This window comes from Rhodamnia argentea, chromosome 8 (assembly GCF_020921035.1).
Source record: "Rhodamnia argentea isolate NSW1041297 chromosome 8, ASM2092103v1, whole genome shotgun sequence".
Taxonomy (NCBI): Eukaryota; Viridiplantae; Streptophyta; class Magnoliopsida; order Myrtales; family Myrtaceae; genus Rhodamnia; species Rhodamnia argentea.
This window is the reverse complement of record NC_063157.1, coordinates 24,253,035-24,267,620: the sequence shown is the minus strand read 5'-3', so window position 1 is coordinate 24,267,620 and position 14,586 is coordinate 24,253,035. Positions and strand designations below refer to the sequence as shown.

Genomic DNA, 14,586 nt, shown 5'->3' with positions numbered 1-14,586 from the left:
GTTTTTGAGCAGAGACAAAGGACGGAAGGCTGACTTTTTATAGGGGAAATGAGAACGTGGGGAGAGTCAACACTGGCATGTGTTGAATAAAATTCGTTTTGAACTTATTCCAATCTTTTTTTTTTTTTAAAAAAAAGAGAGCATATATTTTATCTAAGTAATAAAAAAAAAAACAGGGAGTTCAAAATTAGCCTCGTGGAACCTTGACTCGCTCAAAATATGCAATGCAGGCAAAAGGGCTTTTCAAATTATGGGGGCCATATGGTGGACCGTCGTGCTGGCAAAAGACTTGATCGATCAAAGAAATCCAATTTGAATTGTAGTCAAACTACCTAGTTGTGGATCCCTCCTGGGGTCGGCTCAATCGGGTCTTTTTCATCGAAATTTGATCTCTAGGACTGGGTTTGATAGTCCGAACTCGTGTTCCGATATGATAGTAACATATCTTGACGTCTTCCGGAATGAATAAATCCGGATATACCCAGACAAGAAGTCCAGGCTATGGGTGGAATAAGCCCTATTTGGATAATTTTTTTTTTTGTTAAAAATAATTTAGTGATTTTGTTCCATCGATGGAGTGGGGAGTTTGCCGGCCACCGTGCGAGGACCGTCGCCACGACAGCCAATCATTGCCACTTTTGACCACTGTGCAGTCGTCATCGTCTCCGACCAACGTCGATCATCATTGCTGTCCAGCCGATCGACCTTCGACGATTGTCCGACCGAGCCGGCCGTCGCAAATGAGATTTTCCAAATATTTTGAATCCTATCTTGAATTTCACTAAACATGGAATAAGATTCTTTTACAAAAAAAAATTGAAGATAAATAATAATTTTTTTTTTGTATTCTCGTTCGTGGTGGGAATCATTAATCATTATTCGTCCAACTGAAGCCGCCGGAAAGTCCAAGTTCAACATTGGCTGTAGTAAAGAAAGTGTGTGCGAAGTAGCAACAATGGTCAAGTTCGACGCATGTCACGGGCACTGAATTCGTCAGCCAATTCTTATCCTGTATAGTTTTACCAAATATGGTAATATCATTGTTAAAACCTCGAATCACCGTCAGTCCCTCGTGTATAGGGCCGGAGCCGTCGCAATACCGGGCCAGATACGGCGAGAGGCGGGGGCCGCTCACGGCTTCGAGAGTCGTGATGTCTGATGATGTTGCAAAGAATCGTGTCTGGATCCGTCGAAAATGATTTGATTTGGAAATCGCCTCGTTCGGAAGTTAAGTACATCTTCAAATATCCCTTTTTTTGGGAATTTTTTTTTTGTTATAATAAGGCGTGAAAAATCAGAATGACTCTCTATAATCTCGTTATAATTGTTATGTTAAGTACAATTGAATGATCGATATAAAATTGTCTAATTCGTTTTAAATTGTATTATTCGAGTGTCGATTTAATTTTAAATTTTTTTAATAGAAGTTTGCGCGAAATTTTACTGCACTCGTCGAAATTGCTGACCCGACGGTTATTTCACTCTTCGAGTGCACGAAGCGTCACGCATTTGGGCAACATTGGTGCGAAGAGAAGGTCGACACTTTGAGGGCTCAAGCGGCGCTCAGCACGACGAGGTCTCCTTTTGTTGTGCGTTAAATGCAACGAGCGAACGCGTAGATGTGGCGGAATACAGAATTTGAAGCCGCTCTACTTCACTCGGGTAAGGGAAAGCGGAAAAAAATGAGTGAGGGGTTCCGGCGTTCTAAACACGTCGGATGCATGTGAGCTCACGTCATCTCGACCATCGGGGTCATGCGAATTCAACGCGGGATCCGTGCTTGTTCAATTTGCGGAGACGGGACGGGGCTTACGGGTGACGGCATTGCGTCCGAGAAGTTTTCTATTATCGCTTTTGTCGTCGCCGCCGCCGCCGCGGGAGCTCGAGCCTTATCGAAAGCTGAGCTGGCTTGGCGCATTAAATGGGCAGGTCAGCATGCACAAAATTGGTCGGGGGTTAAGGGTAAGGGATAACGACGTCGTATCTTCTTCCTAACTTATATTTCGCGTCCACATGCCATTTGGGTTTTATGGGCAACAAAATGCTTTGAAATGACCTTCTCTGCGTGCTTATCTTCTTCTCCTAACATCATCTCAGATCTTTCTCGGCAAGTCACCTTCAATCTCCTAGTGGAGATTCAGACGGTAGTTATTGAACTTTTAATTTTTTGATAAAATATAAAAATAACAAATCATGACTTCATCTAACAATTTAAGCTTTTAATTATGGTCAGTAATGGACTTACGAAGTCTTTTACATGGTATCAGAACTGGAGGTTTTAAGTTCAAATCTTTTCAGACCACATTTGTCTCCTCAATTGAATTTCCCACTTCTAGTACTAGGCAAAAGTATCAGAACGTGCGTAAGGGAAAGTTATGGAATATACAAAAAATGCACATGTGAATGCACATTCACATGTCGATATTTATTCATGCGAGAATTTTAAATAAGTCGAAATGCGTGCTTTACAAGATTTGAAAAAAACAAAAGGCAAAAAATCACAAGTAAAAATCACTCTAAACGAACTTGTAACTCCCAAAAGAATTATGACAAATATTATCCACTACAACATTTGGTTTGTTTTGAAAATGTTCATAACGGACCGACTTGTGACAATGCAAAGTGCGACGGTCTGTAACGACATTAAAAACATGTTCGAACTATGACACAATGCTTGGGACTTGGGAGCGTGAACCTAAAGGAGTCGGCCATTTGGTTCTACCTGTTTAGATTAAGGGTGTATTTGTTCACGGGAAAACCTTTTCCGGGAAAGTGATTTCCAAATTTTCGTCTGTTTGATTCGCAAAAAGTAATTCGGTCAACAAAAAGCACTTTTCAATCAACAAAAACTTTATTTAGAAGATTAGGAAAGTGAATTCTCCGAAATAAAAATGTGAAAACACTTTCCCAAATCTCACTCTCTCGCTTTCTATAGAGGTATGACGCTTTTTTATTCCTCCATTTTCTTTTATTCACTTCTTCTTCACCGACGCTCACCTTCTTTGTCGTTGACAGTCCGGCTCTTCTTCATCGACGCTCTTCATCTTCGCCATTGAAGCTCATCGCTAAAGCTGGCTCTTCTTCAACGATGCTTGACAAAGCTCCGGGCTCTCTCCTCGGGGTTTTTTTTTTTCAAAATATGGTTTAAAAAAAAAAGAATTACCAATTTATGTGATTTTTTAAAAAATTTATCAATTTAGGGCACATGCCCCGTGCGCCCGCCATAGAGGGTTTTTTTTTTTTTTTTGTAGTGGCAAATTTATTTATTTTTTAATTTTTTTCTTTTTATATTTATAATAACATGGGTTTTTTTTTCAAAAATATGGTTAAAAAGAAATTACCATTTTAAGTGTTTTTTAAAATTTTTTACTGATTTAGGGCATGTGCGCCTCTAATAGGCACGCTGGGACCCAATTTTTATTGAGTTTGGATTATTGAATAAGCTCTGAGGGATTATTATCCGAACCCAATGGTATTTTAAGGAATTATTGGCCCGATAATATTTTTAAGGACGCTATATGTTGGATTTAGATCCCATCGGGTCACATATGAGCGAAAATAGGACAACTAGAGGAAGCCAAAGAGCCGAACACATGTCAAAAGAGGGACACGTACCCCAACGTGTCCGAACGTGTCGGGCACGTGTTATGCCGCCAGAAGGCAGCACACACGTGTCACACGTAGGAGAGGTGGTGTACACATGGCATCATGTTGTTCTTCGGCCCCCTAACTCGCCCGAAGCTAACTCTACTTCAAGCTGTTGACTGCAAGCTAATTGGATTAAGCCGATCGAACCATTATAAATAGAAACCAACGTCGGTTCATTTCGTCGGGTCTTGTCGAGAACGTCTGTCGTTACCTTGCTGGATCGCCGACCGCCTTAGGCCTTGCGCCTTCGCCATTCGCCTCGGTCAATCATTGTCGCTACCTTAGTTGCAACCGGCGTAGCCGTTTGTGCCTTTGGCCGACCACCCTAGCTTGGCCGACCGTCCGTCGTCTGTTTGTCGTCTTCGGAAATTTAAATTTCTGAATCCAAGAGAGTGGATTTCTAACTTTTATGGTTTGCTTGGATTGACTTTAGAACTGTTCGTCGATAGTTTGGAATCTTGATTGTATTCTTGAGTTATCGCTTGATATATTTGATTCCTGCATCATTAGGTTTTCCGAAAAAGAATTGATCATGAGAATCGTATGAATCATTCATTTGCATTGAATCTTCCGGGAATCGATATTGGTAAGATTGCATTGTGTATGCATGGCATGGTATATCATGAAACACTTGTCATGAGATTTATTTGACGTTATACTGTCATGAGATTTATCTGGCGATGTGAAACACTCGTCGTGAGGTTTATACGACGTTATATCGCCACGAGATTTATTTGGCGATGCCCCGTGGGAGCCAAACGGAATTCGGGATGTCCTTCAATACTTTCTGATGGTCGGAGATGCCTCCGTGGACCTCAGCAATGGCCGGCGAGCTCCAACCTTGCCATAGGGTTGGCGAGGCTCGAGTTCGAAGCTCGCCAGCTTTGGCGAGCTTGAGATCGTCGGGACCCGCAAGCAAGCATGATGGCTGGCAACCAGCATAAACCAAAAGGAAACAAAAAAATAAAAATAAAAAAATGATAAGAAAAAATTTAAAAAAAATTAAAAGGAGTTCAAGGAGGAAAATCAAATTAAAATTTTCACAACCAAAAAAGGGAAAATATTTTCCGGATTAGGTTACTAGGTGAGCTGCGCGTGCGTGTTGGTTGTGGCGGGGTTGGGGGCTGGGGAAGTGTTGGGCTTGGGATATAGCCGTCGAGGGGACCGAGTTGTCCTGCTTTAAACAAAAAAAGAAAGGGAGCCAAATCGAATTAAATAATTCAGTCTTAAATCGTTAGAATTGTCAACATCCCTCGATCATGAAACCAACTTCGAGCCAGAGACGCTGTGATTTAGAACCGTAGCATTTGGAGCTGTCTCTGCGTGGTCATGACTCATGACCTTGTAATCTCACGCCAGACCAAGAGAAAGAGGTTAGCAATTTAGAGACAGAGAGGTTAAAATCAGTCAATTTGGAAGAGAACCAACTTGTTAATCTACAAATGTCTCGTCATAATCATAACGATCATCTAAAAAACATTAAATGCTTGGGCCAAGATGGATACAGCGCTTGGAAACGCGCTTAATGTAACATCGAGCGGCATCAGTTCCACTATTAATCAAGTGGCACGAAAACGATGGCTGCCGCATTTGATAGTCCCCTCGGGTACGTCCGGGGGACTCGTGATCGAGACGACAACTTAACACTAACGAATTGCTTTTACATTGAATCATTGCTAATGAATGCTATTACCTTATTCCCCTGAGAGAAGCTCTATCTCAATTTTTACATAATCAAGATCATAACCGATCAGCTCGGTATCGACCATCCCGTGATCCGACCCGGCGACAAGGAAAACAAGAAATGAGAAGAATGAACTAATTCTGTAACCCTAGCTAATATCTCCTTTCATTCTCTCTGTCTGTAATGGTGTTGTGTAGTTATAAACCTTGGGTTTACTGTTTGAACACGCTGTACTTTAGTGGCTGAACATTCCGGCGCTGGTTCGGTTTTTCATTTGAAGAGGATGAACGACCAGAAGCCCACGAACACGGTGACCCCCACCGCGATGCACACCAAGTCCAGGGCCCTCTCCCTCCTCTGTTTCCTCTCCTTCCTCTCCCTCTTCCTCGCCTCGTGCTCCTCGAACCTCTCTTTCCCTTCGCTCTCTCTCTTCGCCTTCTTCCTCTCTCCGCTCCCCATGGCCTCCCCCAGGATCGCCAGACTGTCCCTCCCGTTCAAGATCTTCCCTTCCATGTCCTCCACCTGAAAGCTCACCTCCCTCACCTGCAGCTTCCCGCCCTCCTTCCCCCCAACGTGACCGTCGCCGTGCACTGCACGTGCTCTGCCGCCGACCCCCACGGCCCTCCAGCGAATACCGTCACGTACCGCGCCTGCACGTCCCCGGTCAGCCAGTGTCGCTGCACTGAGACTGGCCTCCGGGTTGAGAGGTTTGCCGCGCGCCTCTGGGTCGGGTCGACAAGGATCCAGCTCAGAGACAAGTTATCCTCCAGGTGCCTCAGCCAAGCCTCATCGTGCATCCCACCGGGTTTCTGGATCCGGGTCGGCATGGACTCTTTCAGGTCCAGCAGGTCGACTCGGAAGGGCGAGCAATCAAACCACCCGGACGTTGTCTCCGTTTCGTGGACCTTGGAGAATATCGGCTCGCCCTTGTAGTGGACATCGACAGCCGAGATCAAACACTCGGCCAGCGGCGGCGGCGGCGGGGGTGAGCGGCGGCTTTGTGGCTTATGGTGGTGGAGCATCGGGTAGGAGTCGGAAAAGAAGGAGCGGTGGCCGGAGGGGAAGGCAGCGATTGCCTCGGCAACCCAGGGATCACTGACTGAGGGCCACGCGGCGACACAGATGTCTCGCCAGAGGCAGTTGTCAGAGGAGAGGGAGTGGAGCTGGGAGGAGGCGGAGTTGGCGGCGGCAAGGGCCGGGCCGTCGAGGCGGGTGAGGATGTGGGTCCGGATTATGTCCGGGTGGACGGAGGTCAGCATGGCAGTGGCGTCACTTCCGGCAGGGGCGGTTGATGAAGAAGGCATGGTGGTGTTTCGGTGGTGGTTTGTGGGAAGATTGGATTTCGTTTCGGTTGATGTTATTGTTGTTGTTGGTGGAGCGGGCGGAGAGGGAGAAAGAGTGTTGAGAGGGTTTTTGAGTGGAGGCAAAGAGGAGGGAAGGTTGACTTTTTATAGGAGAAATGAGGAAATGGGAAGCAGAAGGAGTCAACACTGGCTTGTTGCGTTGAATAAAATTTTGTTTATTGGCTTAAAAGAAGAAATATCATATTATCAACTTGTTTCTGAACTTATTGCCTCGTGGAACCTTCACTCGCTCAGAATATTCAACAGACTTTCCACATACGGACCGTCGTGCTGGCAAAATACTTTGTCGATCAAAGAAATCCAATTTAAATCATAGTCAAACTACCTAGATGGTCACATTGTTTCAAGGATCAATTGGGTTTTTTTTCATCGAAATTTAAACTCTAAGAGGATCCATTTGATAGTTCGAATTTGAGTCCGGATAAGATAAAACAAATATCATATTTAGTGTTTGGCGACGTCTTCTGGACTGGATAAATCCCGATATATCCAGTTATGAAATCCGGGCTAGGGTAGAGTAAATAAGGTTTGCATATATGCATATATATGCTTTAACAATTTTCTTCCAACAATGGAGTTGGAGTCAGACTTCACCGGTCCGTGCAAGGACTACCGCCAAGATAGCCAATCATTGTCACTTTTGACTGCCGTGCAATCGTCATCATCCCCTACCAATGCCGATCATCATCGCTGTCCAACCGATCGTCCTCCAACGACAGTCGGATCGACATGGCTGTCGCAAATGTGATTTTCAAATATTTTGAATCCTATCTTGGATTTTACTAAACATGGAACAAGAATTTTTAGAATTCGTTAAGATATTTAGAAGATTTCTAATCCCATCTTATCAAGTGCCTGGATTAATCGAAAGTAATTTGACTTGGGAATCGCGTGCTTCAGAGGTTACGTCCATCTTCAATATCCTTTTCGGGGGAAAAGAAATTGTACTAATAAGGCGTGGAAAATCAAAATGACCCATTTAATCTTGTCAGCATAGCTGTCCATTATGTTAAGCGTAATTGAATGGTCGGTGCGAAGTTGTCTAATGTGTCTTAATTGTTATAATACAGATGTCGATTTTGTCATAAGCTTTTTGGTTTCGCCAACCTTAATGCTAAATATTTATGCAAAACTTTAATGCACTCATTTCGTCCATTTTCTTTCGCGAATTGCTGATGCGACAATTTTCTTTTACTCATTAAGTGCGAAGAGAAGGGGAACCCTTGAGGGGTTCGACCGTTGGAGCCATATCCCAAGCCGTGCTGACTTGACGCATTAAATGGGCAGGCCAACATGGACAAAGTTAGGAAGGGGGTCCGGTAAGGGTAAGGGATAATAACGTTGCATGTTGTCTTCCACATGCAATTTCGATTACTTTTAAATCATGTGATTTTCATAATTTTTTTTGTTAAGAGTTGGTGGTCAAACTAAAGATCAACTACTTTAATTTTTGCAAACATGTTGAAACGACGACACAATGCTTAGGACTGCGGAGCATGAGCCCAAAGGAGTCGGCCATTCAAGGTTTCTATCTGTTCAGATCAAAGAGTCAAATCCAAATCGGTGGTAGTTTGCCCAAAAATTCGTGGAGAAGCGAAGATGCAGGAAGGAAGTCAGGCAAAACGTCATTGTCGATCTCAAAGATGATTTCAATTTCCATCCCCCTTGTTTATAGCCGTGGCTGTTGATTTCAAAGGAAGGGGGTGGAGTGAAGTGCTGCTTTTTCAAACTTTGGGACGTCGTGACGGTGAGCTTTGCTCCATGCCTTGTGAAACGTCAAGACAACATGAATCGTTGTCCGGGGATGAATCCGGCTAGCGCCCCGTGGTTATCCTAAGCCAACGCTAGACCTTTCAATTGATGCGATACGAATGTTCGACCGTATGTTAAGAAACAGTGCATGCTCAACTTGTCAGATAGGCGATTCTGCGAATGCCTTGCAGGCACTTTCTTTGCGACTGTTCGATGAGTCCTTTTGTCAGAGATAACTAGAGATTTCTCTATGTGTAGTTTCGTATGTTTGAGGAATTTGCTATAATGTCGATTTTTCGCATCTCTTAAAATTGCGCGTATGTTTTGGTTGACATGTTGTCTTAGATATCCATATAAAAAAGCTTGGCTCATGCATCCTCCTTCGATATACATCGAAAGAAAATTCTCCAATTCTTCTGTAGCGCTTCATCATTCTCAACTAATTGAAAGATGAAGAAGTTAATTATGTGTCGCATCAAATGGACGTTTCTCGATGCGACATACGAAGCTTGAGTTTACAAACATTGCAATGGTAGTATTTTTTTTTTTTTTCCATTCCGCCATGTTAGATGCCCCGCTCAATGTCTTCTTGGTATTGAGGTTGATGTCTTGTATTCTGTTATCCAAGAGATTATGAGGCGATTTCGAAAGGGCCCCCGACGACCGGACAGCACGGGGGTCCCGCTCTCCGGTGAGCGGGCGGGGTCCCGTGGGGCCGTTCCGGAGGGGTTCGCGGGCGCAGCGCTCCCGAGCAGCCAGAGGCGTTTTATGTTCACTCATAGAAGGATTTATATGGAAAAGTTAAATATTTTAGGCTATGTAGGTAATTTTGTAATTTGTGCCATGTAGGGTTTCGCTATATATATTTAGGGCGAAACATGTCCCTTGCTGAACCACGTAAATTCTTGTGTTGTACAAATTTTCATTACTTTCTTGCATCATTGATAGAATTGAATTTAGATATTTGACACTTGGTGACCCTCACGAGCCCATATATATATATATATAACAGAGAAAAGCAACAAAAAAAAAAGGAAAATGAAAATAAAAAAATCATAAAAATAATTAAAAATTATAAAAAGTAAAAAAATTGTTAAAAAAATATCCACGTCGCGGCCGGCCGTGCCATGTAGAAGGACATGCATTCATGTCGGCAATTTTAGGCTAAAATTGACAAAATATGTTTGAAAATATTTATGATTCAATTGGAAAATATGAAAGATTTAGGACTGAATTGGTAAAAGTATAATAGATTTAGAATATTTTGAATAATTTTCCAATTCTCGCGGATGTACACTAATCATCCCGTCCATGTGAATCAAATAAGGTTCACCTGCAGGCACTAGAGATGGTCACGAAACCTACTTCGAGCGAGAGACACTATGATTTAGGTATTACTCTACAATTCTTGATTTAACCGTAACATTTCAAGCGGTCTCTGCTTGTGGTCATGACCGTGTAATTTCATGCCACAGACCAAGAGAAAGAGGCTAGCAAGTTGAAGACAGAGAGGTCAAAGTTAAGCAAATTGGAAGAGAAACGTAATCTACAAACGTCTCCTCATTATCATAAGGATTAATATAACGAAAAATCTCAAATTAACACATTTATTACAAATTTACTAAAAAATTTTAAGGTTAATATCACGAAAAATCTCAAACTGATACACCCGTAATAAATAGAAGGTAAAAACCCCAAACGTGTACATCCGATGAGTACCACGTGTCATCCAATTTAGCAATTTGATGATAAAATTTAACGAAAACTAACGAAGGATAAATTTATCACAAGTGTTCCGGTTTGAGGTAAATTTGTCAAAAGTGTATCAATTTAGGATTTTTGGAAGTCAAAAAAATAGTTTATGATAAACTTGTTACAAGTCTACCAATTTATGGTTTTTTGTGTTATTAAACCTAGCTTTTTATTTGAGCACCAGAAAAACTCAAACCGAAACACATGTGAAAAATTTACTTCAAACTAATTTTTTCAACTACCAAAAATCCTAAACTTGTACAACAATGACAAGTTTATCCTCCGTTAATTTCCGTCATATTGGGTAATACCATGAAAAATACAAAACCAATATATCTGTCACAAACGGATCGTAAAATCCTCAAACCGGCGCACTCGTCAACCGCTACGTGTCATCAAACTCAGAAATTTAACGGAATATCTAATGAAAATTTACAAAGGTTAAATTTTTCATAAGTGTATAGGTTTAGAATTTTTTGTGGTGATAAAAGTTAGCTTGGAATAAATTTATCATGGATGTTATTAGTTCGAGGTTTTTTTATGGTATTAATCCTAATCATAATGGCCCACTAAAAAATAAAAAAGCTTGGGCCGGGATGGGTAAAGTGCTCGGGGAAAACACGTTAATGCAACATAGAGCGGCATCGATTTTGCTATTAACCAAGTGGTACGAAAAAGACGAGGGCGACATTTGATAGTCCCATTGGGTATGTCCGGGGACTCGTGACCGAGACGACAGCCAATTACTAACGAATTGCTTTTGCAATGAACCATTACTAACGAATGCTACGGCCTTATCCACCAGAGAGAAGCCATGTCTTTGTTTTTACATAATCAAGCGTAGCACCGACCGGCAGATATCAGCCATTCCATGACCCAACTCAGGGATTGTTGATTGTTTGTTTGAAAAACATGTATTTTTCTTGTCCCACGTAGGAAAGATGAGAGAGTGTGAAGCACCTTATTATTCAAAGGCTTTTTGGACTTTCAAATTGAGACAATGGGCTAAGTGGGTTGGACCCTATTTTACCCGCATGAGGGTGCGCAATTATTAGGCACACTTTGCGCAATCGCGAATCAGAGTTGGCACTAATCAACAATTATTTATTTTTGATTGTTTTCCCTTAGGTTTCGTTTGGCAGGATAAAAATTCGGATAGGATAATCCTGTGTTTGGTCTCGCCTAGGACGGGACAGGATAAAATTACCCCATATGGAGATGGGATAAAGATAGATATGATTTCTTATGTTCATGTTATGAATGCTATTTTATTTTGAATAACAAACTTCTTAAACAATAAAATTTTAAAAAATTTAAACTAAAAAATATCATTTTATTTATTCATATAGGTGTTTATAAATTTTAGTTTTTCTCTACTTTATAATATATTTTGTGCATATACACACATACTTCATATCCACATTACATCATTACATATTTTAGGTGTGGTAGTATAGTTCATTATTTAATAAAAAATTATTAAGAAATGTTGTAACGAAATAAAAATAATGTAAAAAAGAGATATAAAATAAAAAATAAGTATAAAAATGAAGCAGAAGAACCCATATTTTAAATGAACAAAATTCGAACTTGAAAATGAAAATAATTCTTGAAGAATGTGGGGCAATGAAATTTCTGAAAAAAAAATAGAAATCTGCATCTACTTCTCCTATATATCTTTGGTTCATGTTAAAATTTCACCACTCATTTGTATTTTTTAGTTCTCGTCAGAACTCTATGAAAACGGCAAGAGAGTCTAAACTTCTTTTCTTTCGTAGGTTTTTGGTTCACTTAAAAAATCTATAAAAGTATAAAGAGAGCCAAAACTCATTCTCCTCTGCAGGTTTGTGATTCATGTTAAAGTTTAACGAAGTAGAGAGAGGCAAAAAATTTTGTAGTTGCAAATGTGAATGATCATGTTTTCTCTCTTACTAGAGTTGGTAGTGAATTATGAAATATTTTTAGAGTCTCTGTTTGTGCATTTTTAAGTTAAGTTATATCAATATGTGTAAATACCAAACAATGAACATGATAGGATATGAACATATCCGGCTTTATTACTGTAATTCACAAAACAGTGGATATGATATGACATGACAAAATTCTTGGATTTTATATCCTATTCTATCCAATCATATCCTAGTTAAAAATCTAGACGACCAAACACAACCTTAGAGTTTTCAGAGAAATATTTGATTGTTTTCCCTCAGGATATGATATTTTTATTTCGAAACTTTATTGTATCCTAAAAGATTTTTGCCGGTAACCAACATTGAAGGGTAAATAATTACTTAATTCCTTAAATAGACAGTTATCAAATCTTCTGGTTCCATTTTCCCATTCAGGAAAATATTTCCCAACCGCAACAATGAAAACAAGAAGAAAAGAAGAATGAACGAATTCTGTGATATCTTCTTTCATTATCTGTCTGTAGTGGTGTGGTGCAGCTATAAACATTGTATTTAATGGCTGAACATTCCGGGACTGCTTCGGTTTTTTTCATCTGAGGATGAACGACCAGAAGCCCACGAACACGGCGACCCCCGCCCCGATGCACACCAAGTCCCGGGCCCTCTCCTTCCTCTGCTTCCTCTCCCTTCTTTCTCTCTTTCTCTCCTCGTACTCCTCGAACCTTTCTTTCCCTTCGCTCTCTCTCTTCGCCTTCTTCCTCTCTCCGTTCTCCATGGCGTCCCCCAGGATCGCCACACTGTCCCTCCCGTTCAAGATCTTCCCTTCCATGTCCTCCACCTGAAAGCTCACCTCCCTCACCTGCAGCTTCCCGCCCTCCTCCCCCCCGCACGTGACCGTCGCCGTGCACTGCACGTGCTCCGCCGCCGACCCCCGGTGCCCTCCGGCCAACACCGTCACGTACCGCGCCTGCACGTCCCCGGTCAGCCAGTGCCGCTGCACTGAGACTGGCCTCCGGGTTGAGAGGTTTGCCGCGTGCCTCCTGGCTGGGTCGACAAGGATCCAGCTCAGAGACAAGTTGTCCTCCAGGTGCCTCAGCCAGACCTCATCGTGCATCCCACCGGGTTTCTGGATCCGGGTCAGGACGGACTCTTTGAGGTCGAGCAGGTCGACTTGGAAGGGACAGCACTCGAACCACCCGGACGCGGTCTCTGTCTCGTGGACCTTGGAGAATATCAGCTCACCCTCGAAGTGGACGTCGACGGCGGAGATCAAATACTTGGCCAGGAGCGGAGGTGGTGGCGAGCGACGGTACCGCAGCTTATGGTGGTGAAGGATCGGGTAGGAGTCGGAAAAGAAGGAGCGGTGGCCAGAGGGGAAGGCAGTGATGGCCTCGGCGACGCGGGGATCACCGACTGAGGGCCACACGGCGAGGCAGATGTCTTGCCAAAGGCAGTCGTCAGAGGAGAGGGGGTGGAGCTGAGAGGAGGCAGAGGTGGCAGAGACAAGGGATGGGCTGTCGAGGCGGGTGAGGATGTGGGTCCAGATTATGTCCGGGTGGACGGAGGTCAGCATGGCGGTGGCGTTGCTTCCGGCTGGGGCGGTTGATGAACAAGGCATGGTGGTGTTTCGGTGGTGGTTTGTCGGAAGGCTGGATTTGGTTTCGGATGATGTTGTTGTAGTGAGAAGGTTTTTGAGTAGAGACAAAGGAGGGAAGGCTGACTTTTTATAGAGGAAATGAGGACGTGGGAAGAATGAGTCAACACTGGCTTCTTGTGTTGAATAAAATTCGTTTATTTGATTAAAATAAGAAATATCTTATTACCTTCGTTTTGAATTTTTCCAAGAAAAAGTATATATTATCTAACTATTAAACAAACAAGGAGTTCAATATTAGCCTCGTAAAATTTTCACTCGCTCAGAATATTCTAACAGGCTCAAATTATGAGGGCCGTAAGGTGGACCGTCGTGCTAGATGGAGCTCCCTTTTGGGGCCACATTAGTTTCAAGGTTCAATCGGGTCTTTTCCATCGAAATCTAAACTTCAAAGGCTGCGTTTAATGATCCGAATTTAAATCCGAATAAGATAGTAAAATATCACATACAGTGTTTGGCGACGTCTTTGAACCAGATAAAATGTAATATACCTGGATAAGAAATCCGGGCTAGTGGGTGAAATGAACCTGGTTTGGATAATTCTTTTACAAAATAACTTGGCAATTTTCTTCCAAGGGTAGAGCATGGAGTCTGGTTCTCCGACCACCGTGTAAGGACCACTGCCACTTTATCCAATCATTGCCACTTTCGACCCCCATGCAACCGTCATCGTCGCCGACCAACGTCGATCGTCATTGCCGTCCCCGTAGATCATCCTTCGACACCGAGATGGATGTTGCAAGTGAAATTTTCAAAGATTAAACATTGAATAGGGGTTTTTATAATCCGGAGAATATTTGAAGGATTTTTAATCCCTCCTTA

At 42.4% G+C, this 14,586-nt stretch overlaps 1 protein-coding gene and 1 pseudogene across 1 annotated transcript; both read right to left on the bottom strand.

Moving 5' to 3' along the window:
- Positions 1–5,470: 5,470 nt before the first annotated feature.
- LOC115735309 (F-box protein At2g27310-like) lies at positions 5,471–13,790 on the bottom strand. The gene is made up of 2 exons (XM_048284472.1): positions 12,662–13,790; positions 5,471–5,580 (listed from the first exon to the last, which is right to left on the bottom strand). The coding sequence occupies exon 1, from the start codon at positions 13,726–13,728 to the stop codon at positions 12,700–12,702; it is 1,029 nt and encodes a 342-aa protein (XP_048140429.1). The 5' UTR covers positions 13,729–13,790; the 3' UTR covers positions 5,471–5,580; positions 12,662–12,699.
- On the bottom strand, positions 5,599–6,748 carry LOC115735307 (annotated as a pseudogene).
- Positions 13,791–14,586: the final 796 nt, after the last annotated feature.

Excerpts from the sequence above, each read along its gene's own strand:
- LOC115735309 (XM_048284472.1), bottom strand. The coding sequence starts at position 13,728 with ATGCCTTGTTCATCAACCGCCCCAGCCGGAAGCAACGCCACCGCCATG.